Raw genomic sequence first — 17,553 nt, forward strand, 5'->3', positions numbered from 1 at the left:
TCCTATTTTGTTGGAAATATATAGTTTTTTTTTTCCTCCTTGTAGTTCTAACAGTTTTCCCTCATTATTTGAGCTCTGTTGTTAGGTACATACATGTTAAGGATTGTTATGTCTTTGTGGAGACTTCTTTGTCATTATGTAATACTCCTCTTTATTCCTCATAGCTTTTCTTGCTTTGATGGCTTGCCTGTCAGAAATTAATATAGCCACATATGCTTTCTTTTGATTAGTATTAACTTGTTTTCTTTTTCCATTCATTTACTTTTAATTTTATATGTGTTTATATTTAAAGTGGATTTCTTGAAGACATATAGTTAAGTCTTGTTTTTGGATGCACTCTGACAATCCCTGCCTCTTAATTGGTTCATTTAGACTATTAACAACACAATGTTTACTGATATTGTTGGGGTAATATCTACCATGTTTGTTACTATTTTCTATTTGTTAACCTCATTCTTTGTTGTGCTTTTTGTCTTCCATTCTTTTTCTGCCTTTTATGGTTTTGCTTGAGGTTTTGTAACATTTCATTTTTTCTCCTTTCTTAGTATGTCGGTTGTACTACTTTTTCTTAACTTCTTTTAATGATTGCCATAGATTTTGGAATATACATTTACAACTAATCCAAACACAGTTTGAAATAACACTATACTGCTTCATGGGTAGTATGAGTACTTAATAGTAGCAAAATAATCCCAATTCCTCCCTCCCGTGACTTGTGTATCATTGCTGTCATTTATTTCACTTATATATAAGCATATATATACAGGACATATGCATAAGCATACATAATTTGGTATATTATTTATATATTGTTCCTATTATTATTTTGAACTATGAGTTTTCTGTTAGATCAATTAAGAATAAAAGAAATAAAAGCTTCTATTTTTACCTTCACTTATTCCTTCTCTGATGCTCTTCCTCAGTAAATTTGAGTTTCTGACCTTTATTATTTTCCTTCTCTCTAAAGAAATTCTTGTAAAATTCCTTACAAGTCAGAACTATGGCAACAAGTTCCCTCCATCTTTGTTTGTCTGAAAATATCTTTATTTCTCCTTCACTTTTGAAGAATAATTTCACAGGATACATAAAATTATAAGTTGGTGGTTATAATGATCTAATTATATTTATATAATTAATAATTATATAATTATAAGTTTTTTCCTCAACACTTTTAAGTATTTTATTCCATTCTCAATTGTTGCTTGCAGTTAATTCTTTTTAAGTTAAAGAAATGTGAAGACATATAGAGGACATAATTTGTGACACTAGTGACTTTATGCTGAATAAGATAAAAGTTTTTAAATACTAGAAAATATTTCCTCAATTTTGTATGTATTTCACAATTAAAACTACAGTCATGACACACTTTTAAGTTTAATCTTTTTCTCACTTTCTTACATCTAGACAATTAGCAAAACAATAAATCAAGGGACTTCCCTCATGGTCCAGTGGTTAAGAATGCACCTTGCAATTCAGGAGATGTGGGCTGGATCTCTGGTCAGAATGCTAAGACCCCACATGCCACAGAGCAACTAACCCCAAGCAACGCAACTACTGCGAGTCCATACACCACAAGAAAGATCCCACATGCCGCAACTAAGACCTAATGCAGCCAAATAAATACATATTTAAAAAACCCAATAAATCAAAACTCTGATTTATATCATTTTCCTCTTTTCATGGTATATATACTCTCACCCTGGCTGATTTCAAGCTACCAGCATGATGTCATTGAATGCAAAGCTGGGAAAAGCAGTGTAGCAGCACCCATGATCAGATATTTTATTCCTATGACAGAGATACAATAGATGTAATGTTCTCAAGAGCATAGAGAATAGTAAAATGTAAAATAATTAAAAAGTAATGAGTTTTTTCAATTCCCTCAGTTTTGGATGCAATTTATTTAATTGTAAATTTATATAATTCAATTTTTAATAATATAATGTTTATCAGTAACAAGCTCCTAAGATTTCTGAAACTTGGACAGCTGGCTCTCATGAGTTGATATGTGTGTGCTGACTCCAGCACACCACTGGGTATTGTTGTGGGCAGGATAGTTGGGTGTCAGGCGTTTATGTATGTGGAAAGGGGAATGATGAGAATAAAGAGCACTTTCACTATGTCACCAGCTTTTATTACCCTTATCCTCTTAGGGAGGCCTGTTGGAAAGTGACTTTGACCTGTTATATGGACTTTAAAAATACCTGTTACAGGGGCTTCCCTGGTGGTCCAGTGGGTAAGAATCCACCTTGTGGTGCAGGGGACATGAGTATGGGAAGATCTCACATGCCATGGGGCAGCTAAGCCCGTGAACCACAATGACTGAGCCCACATGCCTAGAGCACTGGAACCACAGCTACCGAAGCCTGTGCTGTGCGACAAGAGAAGCCTGAACACCATGGTTCAGAAGCCCCTGCTCACCGCTGCTAGAGAAAGCCCAAGCCCAGCAATGAAGACCTAGCATAGCCAAAAAACAAAAAATACCTGCTACAATTGCATTTCAAAGTCTCCTTGTGAGCCAGTAATAGTGTGTTTCATATTTATTGCTTAACTATGGAAAAGCACAAGATCTTCCGTCAGTTTTAGTCCCTTCCCCTCAACAAAAAAATTAGTTGCAAGTTCTAAAATAAGGCAGCCCCTCCAAACACAACATAGGGCTCACTAAATTCTACCGCAATGTACCCAGCAGGGAAATTGGGTTTCTGCCAGCTGACCCACCCTTGCCCACCTCCATCTCTCTGTGATTTTGGCACCAGGACCTGACTGCATGGAGAGATGTTCTCTGAAATTACGGAACAAACCAGAAGTAAAATGTCCATCAGCTATTAAAAGTCAATCATCCTTGAGCAGGGGTCATGCTAATCTTTTCTGTATCATTCCAAATTTATTTACAGGGCAACAATGGAGAAACAGACATAGAGAATAGACTTATGGACATGAGGAGAGGGGAGGAGAGGTTGAGATGTATGGAAAGAGTAACATGGAAACTTATATTGCCATATGTAAAATAGATAGCCAACGGGAATTTGCTGTATGGCTCAGGAAACCCAAACAGGGGCACTGTATCAACCTAGAGGGGTGGGATGCGGAGGAAGATAGGAGGGAGTTTCAAAAGGGAACGGATATTTGTATACCTATGGCTGATTCGTTTTGAGGTTTGACATAAAACAGAAAAATAAATTAATTTTTTAAAAAAGTCAATCATCCAAGTACAACTTGAATTAACCCATCCAAATCTGGGGTAGCCTGACACAACTACATCTTTTTTTTGCACTATAATAAGAGTTACCAGACAGAACCACTCAGAGAGGCTTGACATCCCTTTCCCGGAGACAGCTAAGAAAGGGAGAGGGGGGAGGACATTTCTACCAAGGCTGGGCATTTGACCGAGGTGATTACACAGATTCCTTCCCGGCTCTTGCAGTGTAAGCACCTGACTCTGACTTCTTGGGAAGAGCAGAGTGACTTAAGGCTTGAAAGAGATGACCAATCCTCGAGGCACAGGCAGAAAAAGCCCCCGAGAGACAGGAAGCCTGCTGGTTTCTGATGCATAAACTAGACAGTAGAGGCAGCACTTGGCTGACGCGAAGCTCTCTCTGCTCTGGCTAGTGTCTGAAAGCAGCTGCCGGGCTCTCACCAGACTCCCTATCTTATCCTCACTGGCTGATGGATCCCAAAGGGCTCCTCTCCTTGAATGTCCTGCTGCTTTTCTCTCTGATGTTTGAGCTGAATTGCAGAACAGGTAAGTGTTCATTTTTTTGAGGGCTTGGGTCCTAGGATTACCTACCAGGAATCGGCTATAGCCACCTAGACAGAGAGAGAACTCAGCGGCCAGGGGTTGTTATTTGGCAGCGGGTAGGGGGCAGGGGTGTAGGGGGAGGGCTGTGATCTGCTGCCTCTTCCTCAGAGACTGAGTTCCTCCTGCCTCTGTCAAAGAGGAAGAAAGATTGTAGTTACTGGGCTCCTGGGTCCGAGGCTCAGCCGTGCCAGTCTTAGCTTCCAAGGAAACCAGGAGTTCCAGTCAAAGACACCAGTCACATTCTAGACCGAACTCTCTGGGTGAGAGGCTGCAGTTAAAGTCCTGGCTGAGTGGTTGGTTTTGTGTGAGTATCCTTCTGGCAAAGGCCCAGGCTAAGGGAATGAGCTGGAGGGGGGTAGCTCTGGGAGAAAATTACTCCTGCAGCCTTGTCCTGGATGAGGATCTTCACACACACAAGCAGACACACCAAAAACATGGTCCACCTACAAGAAAGGGCTGTATCGGGAAGAGAGGGTAAAAGTGAAAACCCCAGGCAATGGTTGGGAACAGATAGTGGCCACAGTGTGGTCATGCTGGTGGCTACTTTCCTGGAAGTAGTGTTCCAAGGCAGCAAGAGGGGAAGAGCCAGGATTTTTGGAGCCCAGGGCTGGTTACAGTTAGTGAGAAATGCAAATCAGGAATGCTCAAAGTCAGGGTAGCTGCAGTGTAGAGCCAAAGTGTTTGGAATTGGACTCTGCTTGTATCTTTCTGGTTTGCTGGCATTCTCTGTTTAGTAGTTTTGTGAACTACTCTGTTTAGAGCTTTGAGAAAAGGTGTTTGAGAAAGAAAAAGCCAAGCAAGGAGCAAACTTTGGGCTCACTAAGAAGTGGATGAGCATCTCCTTTCTGCTTAAATACCTTCAGACTTTGTTTAGACTGTGGGAGGCAGCCTAAAGTGGAAGCAGCATTAGGGAAAGAGGGAAAATCCTGAGGCTCTGGATGTTTTGTTCTTGGGGTTTTCAAGACTGCAAATCCATTATGGAATTTTCCAGGAGAAGCCCAGAGATGTGCTGAGGTTATCTGAGGGGCTGCACTTGAGATTGATCTTTTGACAGATTCCCAGATGAATAGCTCTTCCTTGGTCCTGCATTTCCTCAGAGTCAGGCAGACTGATGGCTCTTGCTGCCCAAGGTCTCAGAGAGCAGTAACTGAACTCAGGGTTCAGAAAGCCATATGGAACTACTTTAAGCCATAATAAAGAGATGGCTCAGATGGTAAAGAACCTGCCTGCAATGCAGGAGACCCAGCTTCGATCCCTGGGTTAGGAAGATCTCCTGGATGAGAAAATGGTGACACACTCGAGTATTCTTGCCTGGAGAATTCCATAGACAATGGAGCCTGGCAGGCTACAGTCCACGGGTTCGCAAAGAGTTAGACATGACTGAGCGACTAACACTTCACTTCAGGAAGAGTCAAACCTTCCTGGGGGCACCCCATTCACAACTGCACCGTTTTTGGAATACTTTCTTGTGACTATCAGGAGTGACGGGTTTGAACAGTGAGCTGAACTTTTCTATCCCTGTGCTGGTCAGCCTGGCCCTGGCATCTCAGGTTCTACTGACAGCCACTGCAGGCAAAGCTTCAGAGGTCACTGGTTAGGAAGACAGAGTCCAGCCCTTTAAAGGCGTGTCTATCCAATCAGCAGTGTTCGTCTTTCTTGCGATTGTCTTCTCTGAAATATGTACAAAAATTTTACTGTTTTTATTTTTAAACATGCACTCTCTTGTGAAACCCCAATAAAACCCAGACAGAAATGCTTTGCAAATGGGACAGGTCAACCATGACAGATTTACCCAACCAAGAAGCCCAGTTCTTGTAAAATTAGTACCCACTCCCCTTCCCATCTCTACTCAGCTCACCTTCCAATTCCCAGTCAAAACCGTAAAAATAAAAAAGTACATGTCCCTTCCCCCAGTGAACTGAATTCTCCATTTCCCCCAGTGATACATTTTTTAATAGGCTTCACTTTTTCAAAGCAGTTTTGGGTTCAGAGGAAAATGATTGAAAAGTACGAGATTTCCCATGGTCCCCACATACACATAGCCTCTCCCATTATCAATATCTTCCACCAGAGTGGTACATCTGTTACAACTGATGAATCTACCCCAATAGGATTTTTTATTCCTTCATTCAGCTCTTCCCCACTTCCTTCACACACATAAGGGGAGAAGTGAGGGGCCAGTTAGGGGAGTGATTCTAGACTCTCCCCAATCTTGTGTACTCACTGTCCCATTCTACCCCAATATTTAGATCTAGGCACTTTTATTTCTCAAAAGTTTTAATACTGTGACATAACGCCACTGACTTCACTATCTCTGGTGTTGGATTGGAAATCAGAACTTCAGGGCTATGTGGGTTTATCCATAGATTGACTTTGGACAATTCCATTCAGCAACTATTTATTAAGGACACATGGTATGGCTGGCACTAGGTGACGTGAGGGGTAAAATGAACAACCACAGCCTCTGCCCAGAACTTGGGACAGAATCTGGCATACGAGAGCCCTTCTACAAATGTTTGTTGAATGATTAATTATAGTATGTACAGTATTTTCTTGCTATATATCAAACACACTTGTAAGTGCTTTATGTGTATTATTCATTTAATTATACCAACTCTATGAGTTGTTATTGCTACATTATGATTTTATAAAAGAGGAAAAAGAGGCACAGAGTAGTTAGTAATTTCTCCTTAATCATACAGCTTGACTCCAGAGGCCTCAAGGAATGAAACTGGATAAGCTTATGTTTAGGAAGGAGAATCCTAAAATTTGTATCCAGGTCCCATGGTAAAAATTAGAATGTGCTGTCTATAATTGAAGCATATGAGTTGATTTTAATTGAATTGAAATTAAATGTAGGAATTCACAAAAGGTGAGAAAAGTTGGATAAATCAGAGAAGGAAGTAGAAGGCATATGGAAGTATTTGATCCGGGATTTGGAAAGTAGATAGAAACATTTTTCATCATGTAGTTTTTTTATTTAATTTTTTGTTAACTAGTTTGTTTATGGAGGAGTATCCTACGTAGGTCTATAAAACTTCAACAGTATAAAAGGGTATTGAAGAGAGATTTGTCTCCCTGTTACAGTGGTGAACAAAATAGACACAGACCCTACTCTTAGAAGCTTGTAATTGCATAAGGATAAAAAGCATTGAACGAGAGTTAAAAGTGTGATGGGTGATAAGAAAGGAGTGACCCAAAGTGCACTGGGAGCACATGGCAGAGAAACCGTATCACAGCCAAGGGCAAAATGTAGAGGCCTGAAGGACAGAAGGAGTTAGCCGGGCAAATAAAGGGCAGTGACAGACTTTCAGGCTGGGGAACAGTAAGCGCAAATATTCTAAGATAGAAAGACCCAGCAGCATCAAGGAATGGGACTAGAAGAACACCTGACGGGACTTCAATTTCAAAAGGAGACTTAGACACATTATCTTTTCTTTGTGAGCCCAGATTTCCCATAAGAACTATGAGGGCTCTGAGTCCTACCTGAAAGAAATGCCGTAGCAAGATGCCCAGTGTCAGGGGTTCCCCCCACCAAAAAAGGTTATCATTAGGTAGAGTCCCATCTTATGAAAGGGTTGGCTAAATGCTACTAATTTCAGGAAAATATCCATGGGCTTATGTGAATCACTCAGCTTTCTAAGTAGAATTGCCCTGGAAGGAAAGTGAGTTGGTGTTAACAGCTACAAATGTTTCCTCCAGACTCTTTTAGTAAACAGGGTCTGACTGAATCACAAACCCACTGGAAAACACTCATCAGGCAGTAGGATGTTTCAGGAGCTGGTACTCTACTTGAAGGGTTTTATGAACCACTTTAAAGTCCCCACTTGTTTTTCCACTCTTGTTCAGGTGTCAATGAGGTCACACACCCCCTACAGACCCAGCCACTCACACACTCAGTTGTTACATCATCATTCTTTATGTGGGTTGCGGTATGTGAGGGTCTGTTCTTAATGAAGTTTTGATTCCATTCCCCATGACCAAGTCTGCTTAAACTATTCATCCTGTCATTCTCATCTGCCCTCTCTTTCTTTCCCTCTTAACCTCTTCTTTTATTTAAAATTTTTTTTAATTTTTTTTCTTTTTTTGGCTACTTCTTGCCCCATCCTCTGTCTCCTCTTCCCCTGGCTCCCTTCCATTTCTAAATTCCAAAAGCAACCACGGTGTAAAAATTCTGTTGGATTAGGTGGGTGGAAAGGACACACAGGACACAAGAGAGGGTGGAGGCTTACGGTCTATAAATAGGTATCATTTGCATTTTTTTCTTCTCCATATCAAAATTGATCTAAAAAAAATCAACAGTGTGATGGTAATTCTCAACCTTGATTTGAAGCCCAGACTCCTTTGAGAAGTGACATTCATGGATATGCTCCCAGAAAAAAATGTACATATGCTTACCTATATGACTTCTATGTTCAATTTAGGGGGACTGTATACCATGTGATATTTCTACTTGCATGGATGGTTCTAGTTTTCTGCCATTCCTTTATTGGTATAAGTTTAGGTTCAGGATTCAAGAGGTTACTCTCTTGGGTATTATATGTACATTATTTGGACAGCTAGGTATCATAAGTGCGACTAGAAGGGATTTCAATATGTTCTCTTATATATCTTCATAAAAATAACAATATCAGCACCAAGAATAGCATTCCTTGTCTAATAAATTAAGTAACTGTTTAATTAGGCACTCTGTTTCAAGAGTTGATTTAATAGAAATATGCAAAAGAACAAATGCTAATTGTATTTCCACCATTCCTTAATAGTTATGTGCCAGGAATTCCTTAGCAATTCAGTGGTTAGGACTCAGTGCTTTCACTGCTAGGGGCTGGAGTTCAATCCCTGGTTGGGGAACTAAGATCCCACAAGTCACATAGCATAGGAAAAGAAACTTACGAGAGCCAACCATTCAAATCCTAATTTTTCTTTTTCCCAACCTTTAAATCTCTAGTCTGATATCAGCAGGGCCCTTTGCAGGATATCAAAGCATTTTGCAATCAAGTACATCTGAATCTGTTTGCCCAAATTTCCAACAACCCATCTTAACCACAAGCTAATTGTGCCTTCTCTAGGTGTCTGCATTATTTAAGCAGACAGTTTTATTGTACTCTTTTGACTTTCTTATCAACTAGAACAATCTGTGCTCTCTCTGAGTCATGGGCTCCTTCTTTTATGAACATTAGCTTATGATCAAGTTCAGTTATTAAGTTCAGCCACATATGGGTCAAAGCTAAATAAGAGAGATTTTAGTCAGGTAACATGGCTTTCAGCATTCATCAATTGAACAGATATTTATTTAAAACCTATTACATGCCAATCACTGCTGTAGGTCCTAGGGTAAAAACAGTGAACAACATGAACTTCTTCCTCTTGAGAAGTTGGCATTCTAGTAGGGCGGGAGACAAAAATAAAAATGACCAAATATACAGTATAACATCAGACAGTGATAAGTGCAGCAAGAAAGGATAGGATAGGATAGATAGGATCATCAGAGCAGGTCTTTCAGAAAAGATGATTTTTTTGAGCAGAAATCTGAAAGAAAATGAGAGTATGAGCTTTTTAGATACGTAAGAGAAGAGATTTCCAGAAAGAGAGAGAACAATAAATGCAAAAGCTATGAGATGAGAATGCTCTGGATGAGTTATGGACCAGTTGGAGCTGGTGTGGCCATAGTGTAGTGAGCGAAGAGTGGACAGGAGATGCAGTCAGAGAGGTATGAGGGACTGGGTTATTCAGAATCTTTGAAGCCATAACAAGGACTATGGATTTTGAGAGACAAAATCTGACATAGTTTTAAAAGGTTTCTCTGTCCATTGTATAGATGCAGGAAGATTTGTTGGAAGACAAAAGAAGAGCCAGGCCTGTGATGATGGTAGTAGAAATGAAGAGGGTTGGAAGTTCTCAGGTGCCAGATATATTTTGAAGGCAGAGCCAACAGGATTTGCTGATAGACTGATTATGGAATATGAAAGGAAGAAAGGAGTCAAGGGTGATTCCAGTGTTTTGGCCTGGGAATTGTAATGTTGTTTGCAGAAGACGCTATAGAATCAAGAGTTCATTTGCTAAGTCTAAGATGTCCTTTAGACCCCCAAACACCAATACCAATTGTGTAGGCAGTTTGGAGTACAGTGAAGGATTTGGATGGGAGATACATCTCTGGAAGCATTCCAGAAACCTGTCAAACTATGCAACTATTAATAGATAAGTGTGGCTGGGAAAGAGAAGAAGTCTGAGTACTGATCCCTGGAATGCTCCAATTTTATAGGTTTTTAAGAGCAGAAGGTTTCAGTCAAGGAGACTGAGAAAGGGCAGCCAATGAAATAGGAAGAAAACCATGAGAGTGTATTGTTCTCTGGGCCAAGTGAAGACAGTGTTTCAACGGAGGGATGTGAACTTTCTCAGCACTCTTGAGAAAACAAGATGAAGGTTTAGAATTGACTTAGTATCATGGGGTATACATTGACCTTGACAAGAGTGGTTCTAGTGAGGGGTAAAGAAGAAGGCTTATTTGGAGTGAGTACAAGGAAAAATAAGTCAGGATATGGGAACAGAAGGGATAAATACACATTAAAGAACTTTAGGATAAAGGAAAACAGAGAAATGGGGAATTGGCTGGGGATGGACCTGGGATCAGGGTTTTTAAGATAAGGAAAATTACATGTTGGTATGTCGGGTGTTAATAGAAATAACCCACAGTGTACCATAACAATAACAAAATTGATGATGCAAGGGGTGGCAGAAGTTGCAGGAGCAAAGCCTTGAAGTGGGTGAGTGCTCCATGAAGGAAGAGGCTAGCCTTACCCAAAAGCAGAGACCATCCATCCAAGTACGTAGGTTGACTTGGTAGTGGGAACAAATGGAAGTTCTCTTTTGTTTCTTTTCCTTTTTCAGTGAAATGAGAGGCAGGTTCATCAACTGAGGTTGTGGGTTTGAGGAGAGAGGAGGTGTTAAAAAGTCAGCAGTAGGATCCCTTACATTGGTTTGAAAGGTTTGGAGCTTTTTTTTTTTTTGGCTCGGCATTTTTAAAAAAGAGAAATAAAATAATTTCTCTCCCTCAGCATTATTAAATATCTCAACGGCTTTTTGGAGAGATAAGATTCCACAGGCTCACCTCCTCCCTGACTCCACATCCCTTAGACTTTTCTCTTTCCTTCTCACTTGAAATGATGCTTCTGTAAACTTGGTCTCTTGGGCTCACAAGTTCAGAATTAGTTTCAGTTAACTTCCTTCCTTCATACTATATATGAGTAAGTCCCCTATGTATGAAAGGGTTAAATCCTCTACGTGTGAATGAGTTACATTCCGAGAGGGAGCTCATAAGTCCAGTTTGCTCATAAATCGTATTTGTTTGTAGGTCCAGCAAAGTTAGCCTAGGTACTCAACTAACACAATCGGCTATATAGTACTGGACTGTACTAGGTTGATGATTTTTTCACACAAATAATACTTTAAAAACAAACACATAAAAAAGCATTTTGAGAAGATCATGTACACACTGCTATATTTATTGTTTTTTAATATAAATTTATTTATTTCGATTGGAAGCTAATTACTTTACAATATTTTATTGGTTTTGCTATACACTGACATGAATCCCCCATGGGTGTACATGTGTTCCCCATCCTGAACCCCCCTCCCACCTCCCTCCCCATCCCATCCCTCTGAGTCATCCCAGTGCACCAGCCCCGAGCACCCTGTATCATGCATCGAACCTGGACTGGTGAATCGTTTCACATATGATAATATACATGATTAAGTGCCATTCTCCCAAATCATCCCACCCTTGCCCTCTCCCACAGAGTCCAAAAGACTGTTCTATACATCTGTGTCTCTTTTGCTGTCTCGCATACAGGGTTATCGTTACCATCTTTCTAAATTCCATATATATGCATTAGTATACTGTATTGGTGTTTTTCTTTCTGGCTTACTTCACTCTGTATAAAAGGCTCCAGTTTCATCCACCTCATTAGAACTGATTCAAATGTATTCTTTTTAATGGCTGAGTAATATTCCATTGTGTATATGTACCACAGCTTCCTTATCCATTCATCTGCTGATGGACATCTAGGTTGCTTCCATGTCCTGGCTATTGCAAATAGTGCTGCGATGAATATTGGGGTACACATGTCTCTTTCAATTTTGGTTTCCTCAGTGTGTATGCTCAGCAGTGGGATTGCTGGGTCATATGGCAGTTCTATTTCCAGGTTTTTAAGGAATCTCCACACTGTTCTCCATAGTGGCTATACTAGTTTGCATTTCCACCAACAGTGTAAGAGGGTTCCCTTTTCTCCACACCCTCTCCAGCATTTATTGCTTGTAGACTTTTGGATAGCAGACATTCTGACGGGCGTGAAATGGTACCTCATTGTGGTTTTGATTTGCATTTCTCTGATAGTGAGTGATGTTGAGCATCTTTTCATGTGTTTGTTAGCCATCTGTATGTCTTCCTTGGAGAAATGTCTGTTTAGTTCTTTAGCCCTCTTTTTGATTGGGTCGTTTATTTTTCTGGAACTGAGCTGCAGGAGTAGCTTGTATATTTTTGAGGTTAATTCTTTGTCCATTGCTTCGTTTGCTAGTATTTTCTCCCATTCTGAAGCCTGTCTTTTCACCTTGCTTATAGTTTCCTTTGTTGTGCAGAAGCTTTTAAGTTTAATTAGGTCTCATTTGTTGATTTTTGCTTTTATTTCCAATATTCTGGGAGGTGGGTCATAGAGGATCCTGCTGTGATTTATGTCGGAGAGTGTTTTGCCAATGTTTTCCTCTAGGAGTTTTATAGTTTCTGGTCTTACGTTTAGATCTTTAATCCATTTTGAGTTTATTTTTATGTATGGTGTTAGAAAGTGTTCTAGTTTCATTCTTTTACAAGTGGTTGACCAGTTTTCCCAGCCCCACTTGTTAAAGAGATCGTCTTTTCTCCATTGTGTATTCTTGCCTCCTTTGTCGAAGATAAGATGTCCATAGGTGCATGGATTTATCTCTGGGCTTTCTATTTTGGTCCATTGATCTGTAATTCTGTCTTTGTGCCAATACCATACTGTCTTGATGACTGTGGCTTTGTAGTAGAGACTGAAGTCAGGCAGGTTGATTCCTCCAGTTCCATTCTTCTTTCTCAAGATTGCTTTGACTATTCGAGGTTTTTTGTATTTCCATACAAATTGTGAAATTATTTGTTCTAGTTCTCTGAAGAATACCGTTGGAAGCTTGATAGGGATTGCATTGAATCTATAGATTGCTTTGGGTAGTATACTCATTTTCACTATATTGATTCTTTCGATCCATGAACATGGTATATTTCTCCATCTATTTGTGTCCTCTTTGATTTCTTTCACCAGTGTTTTGTAGTTTTCTATATATAGGTCTTTTGTTTCTTTAGGTAGATATATCCCTAAATATTTTATTCTTTTCGTTGAGATGGTGAATGGAATTGTTTCCTTAATTTCTCTTTCCGTTTTCTCATTGTTAGTGTATAGGAATGCAAGGGATTTGTGTGTGTTGATTTTATATCCTGCAACTTTACTATATTCATTGTATAGCTCTAGTATTTTTCTGGTGGAGTCTTTAGGGTTTTCTATGTAGAGGATCATGTCGTCTGTAAACAGTGAGAGTTTTACTTCTTCTTTTCCAATCTGGATTCCTTTTATTTCTTTTTCTGCTCTGATTGCTGTGGCCAAAACTTCCAAAACTATGTTGAATAGTAGTGGTGAGAGTGGGCACCCTTGTCTTGTTCCTGACTTTAGGGGAAATGTTTTCAATTTTTCACCATTGAGGATAATGTTTGCTGTGGGCTTGTCATATATAGCTTTTATTATGTTGAGATATGTTCCTTCTATTCCTGCTTTCTGGAGGGTTTTTATCATAAATGGATATTGAATTTTGTCAAAGGCTTTCTCTGCATCTATTGAGATAATCATATGGTTTTTATCTTTCAATTTGTTAATGTGGTGTATTACATTGATTGATTTGTGGATATTGAAGAATCCTTGCATCCCTGGGATAAAGCCCACTTGGTCACACACTGCTATATTTAAAATGGATAACCAACAAAGTAACTGTTGTATAGCACATGGAACTCTGCTCAATGTTATGTGCCAGCCTGGATGGGAGGGGGGTTTGAGGGAGAATGGATACATGTAAATGTATGGCTGAGTCCCTTCACTGTTCACCTGAAACTATCACAACATTGTTAACTAGCTATACCCGAATACAAAAGTTTTTGGTGTTAAAAATATTAAAAAAATTAAAAGAAAACATTTTTAATCTTATAATATAGTACCTTAAAAAGTAAAATAGCACAATACAGTAGACGGTTGGCATATAAGGGCACGTTCACATCTTTCAAAGTTTGCAAATTGAATGTTCATATGTAGGGGACTTATTGTATCCAGTGGTGGTGAGAAGTCTGGCTGAGGAATTAATCTAGTTACTAGTTATATGACTTTAGGCATGTCATTTAACTTCTCTATGCCTTAGGTGCCTTAACTGTAAATCTGAGTTGATAGAATTCCCTCCTAGATCATAGAGACCAAGTATTCTAGTTGTCTATAACAGCTCTATCACAAGACTTCCATTGGGATTTTTTAAATACTGAGAATGTAGTGAGATCCTCATGACAGTCCTTATAAACTACTAAGGATCTGGCAACCCCAGGGATTGACCAAGAGGAAGAGAGAGATCCTCCAGTCTGTTTTTCCTGATGCACGGACGTAATTCTGAAAGGCTTCTATGATAAGATACTTCCCTCTCCTTCTTTCCACAGGTGAGGGCTTGACCAGTTCCACAAAGACGATTCTCGGGCAGCTGGGAAGCAGCGTGCTGTTGCCCCTGGCATCTGAGGAGATAAGTAGGAGAATGAATAAGAGCATCCACATCCTTGTCACAATGGCAGAATCACCTAAAGACACTGTCAAGAAGAAAATAGTGTCCCTAGATCTGCGGAAAGGTGACTCACCACGTCCTCTGGAGGATGGCTATGAGTTTCATCTGGAAAACCTCAGCCTGAGGATCCTGAAGAGCAGGAAGGAGGATGCAGGCTGGTACTTTATGAGCCTGGAGGAAAATGTCTCGGTCCAGCACTTTAGCCTGCAGCTGAAGCTCTATGGTAATGACGGCGGCTTCCTTGGCCCACAAGAAACCACATAGTGCCTTGCCTAAGAATTCAAGCTTCTCTCAGAAGCAAAGGGTATTCAGAATTGGAAGCAACTTGAAAGACATCTCAGTCTAGGGTTAAACAGTGTTTCAGGGAAAAGTTTTAGAGGTTCACAAATTTTTTTTTTTTTGGCCCAAATTGCACATTAGTAATAGATGATTAGCACTAGTTACCTTTACCCCTATTTTCTAAAGGAAAGGAACCCAGCTGCCTATATGCTAGAGGGCCTGGAGCCCCAAGAGTCTCAATTTACAAATAAGATTTTGTTTGAAAAAAGTGGGTTTTTCTTCAGATTTTTGAAAGTTTGAATACCACTGATCAAGCAAAATCTCTCTTTCATAGGCAAGGATACTGAAATCAAGAGATAAGTGGTTTGCACGTGCCTACTCACATCTGCGTAGGTGGTTCACTACACTAGGGGTCCTGGGAGAAGGAGAGCTGAAACTCAGCCCACACACCACTCACCAAGCCCTGCATCCTGGCAGAGGATTGCATCTACCCGGTGGAAGAAGCATAGTTTTCTCACTTAAACAAAGGCCCTGGTTATAAAAAAAAAAAAAAAAAAAAAATTGCCTAGTTGCAGAACTTCAACTAAAACCTAGGTCCATCTGAATTCAAGGCCAGTGGGGTGTTTTGTGTTTTTTTTGAGCCTCTTTAACTGCCAGCCCCTCTTGAATGCACCCAGAGTTTGTCTCTTCAGTCCCAAAGCTCCTTTGAATTCCCAGGCAGCCATGTGTGGTGTTCTGCTTTTTCACAGTGATTTTCTTATCTCTGAAGATGGGTCAGAAAGCCCCATACACACAATGTTTCTTTAAAATCCTCAGGTACCACAAGTCAGCAATTCCCTCCCCGGCCTTCCCTGGGTATCTTCCCTTCCAACGTCTGCAGAATTCCCACAGCCCTTCACCAGGTATCAGGGCATTCTGATCATTCCAGTAGTGTCCCCAGGGCAAGGCTGCCGTAAGCACAAAGATTACACATTGGTTTTCTAGAACAGTTCACCGTCTTTGTCACATCTTATCATATTTTATGATTAAATTCTCACCTTAGAAAATATGTTCTCTGAAACCATGGTATTCTCTCAAGTCAAAGAAAGAGGCTGGATTTTGAAATCAGACAGACATAGTTTCAGATCTCAACTTGGTTGTTAGAAGTTGAGTGGCATTATGTAAGACACTCTACCTCTCTGGGACTCAGTTTCCTCATCTATAAGATGAGAATAATTAGAACTAGGATAATAATTGTTGAGAAAGTTGTTGAAAAGATTAAAGAACAAGATGAATGTGAAATTCTAGTATTCTGCCTGTCCTATAGTAGTTGCTAAATAAATAGGACTTTCCCTTTCACCTTGTCAATTTTGCATCATTAGAGTGAAAAAGTTTGGTGAAGCCTGTGGCTATCCCAAGTTCAGACATCTGAAAGCACTTACTATACACACACACACACACACACACACACACACACACACACAGAGTACAGATGAAATCCCACCACTGAAAAGTCATTCTTTTAGATATAGAAGGTAACACTTTAGCCAAGGACATTAAAACCCACGGGGGAATTAGCTGAGAGCAAACTCCCCAGATGGAATACAGGAGAGCAACCTAAGTTAGAAACAAGAGGAATGCAAGGGGAGCCCTAACACTATTGGTGGGAGGGAACTGAAAGACAGGATTTCTCTTCTCTGTTTTATCCCTGGTCCTGGAAAGGAGTATAGAGGGGCAGTAGCTGGAGGGAAGGTGCAAAGTAGTAGGTTCCTGCTAGAAATATATTACAAAGCAGATCCATAGGGAGGGAAAGATGCTGTTAGGTTGCATTTTTTCAAACAAAAAGGTTAAATCACCATTCCAGAGGATTCATTTTAGTGATGGCTCCCTTCCTCCCCCTCTTGACAGAGCAGGTCTCCACTCCGCAAATTAAGGTGTTGAACTCCACCCAGGAAGGTGGGAACTGCAGTCTCATGCTGGCCTGCATGGTGGAGAAAGGGGACCATGTGACTTACCACTGGAATGAGGAAGCAGGCACCTCCCTGCTGAGTCCCACCAACAGCTCCCCCCACCTCCTATCTCTCACTCTTGGCCCTCAGCTTGCCAACAACGTCTACATCTGCACTGTGAGCAACCCCATCAGCAACAGCTCTCAGACCTTCATCCCTTGGTCCAGTTGCAGCTCCAGTCCCCCAGGTAAGTGTCTGAGAGGCAGCTGTTATGCCACATTAATGATATGGACTCAGTCCCCACCTGGACCAATGCTCTGCTTCTATAGCCATGGCCTTCACCTTGGAAACAACACTTTATATTTTCTCTATGGTTTGTAAAAGCCTCCCATGTGCATTCAGTGAGTGGCCACTGTTCATAATGGGCAAGGTGTTGTTATGCTCCATTCATAGTTGAAAAAACTGGTGAGAAATGATGGAACTAGACCCAGAGCCCTGGGTGAACCTTCCCCTCCCCTCCTGCCTTGGCGCCAGCCTACAAGGCTGGTGGGGTAAGGGAGTGTGGGCGGCAGGTCCTGACTTCCAAGCTCACACTCCACTAACAGTGGGATGGTTCTACACCATTAATAAGTATTTATCAGTCACCTGTGCTGTAGGAAATTGAGAACAGATATG

The 17,553-nt window shown here is 40.5% G+C and overlaps 1 protein-coding gene and 1 non-coding gene across 2 annotated transcripts in view; one reads left to right on the forward strand and one right to left on the reverse strand.

The window, feature by feature from the left end:
• Positions 1–2,805: 2,805 nt before the first annotated feature.
• LOC145508074 (U6 spliceosomal RNA) lies at positions 2,806–2,915 on the reverse strand. The gene has a single exon (XR_014055341.1). It is a non-coding gene; the product is annotated as a U6 spliceosomal RNA (small nuclear RNA).
• A 666-nt stretch (positions 2,916–3,581) lies between these two features.
• The window catches only part of SLAMF1 (signaling lymphocytic activation molecule family member 1), a 41,442-nt gene continuing 27,470 nt past the window's right edge, over positions 3,582–17,553 (forward strand). Inside the window, exons 1-3 of the mRNA XM_081491657.1 lie at positions 3,582–3,742; positions 14,553–14,894; positions 16,838–17,125. Of these exons, the coding sequence (XP_081347783.1) occupies positions 3,667–3,742; positions 14,553–14,894; positions 16,838–17,125 (706 nt within the window). The 5' untranslated portion in view covers positions 3,582–3,666. The remainder of the gene's footprint in view (positions 3,743–14,552; positions 14,895–16,837; positions 17,126–17,553) is intronic.

The sequence above is a fragment of the Giraffa tippelskirchi genome, chromosome 5 (assembly GCF_054371585.1).
Source record: "Giraffa tippelskirchi isolate mGirTip1 chromosome 5, T2T-mGirTip1v1.2.pri, whole genome shotgun sequence".
NCBI classification, from domain to species: domain Eukaryota; kingdom Metazoa; phylum Chordata; class Mammalia; order Artiodactyla; family Giraffidae; genus Giraffa; species Giraffa tippelskirchi.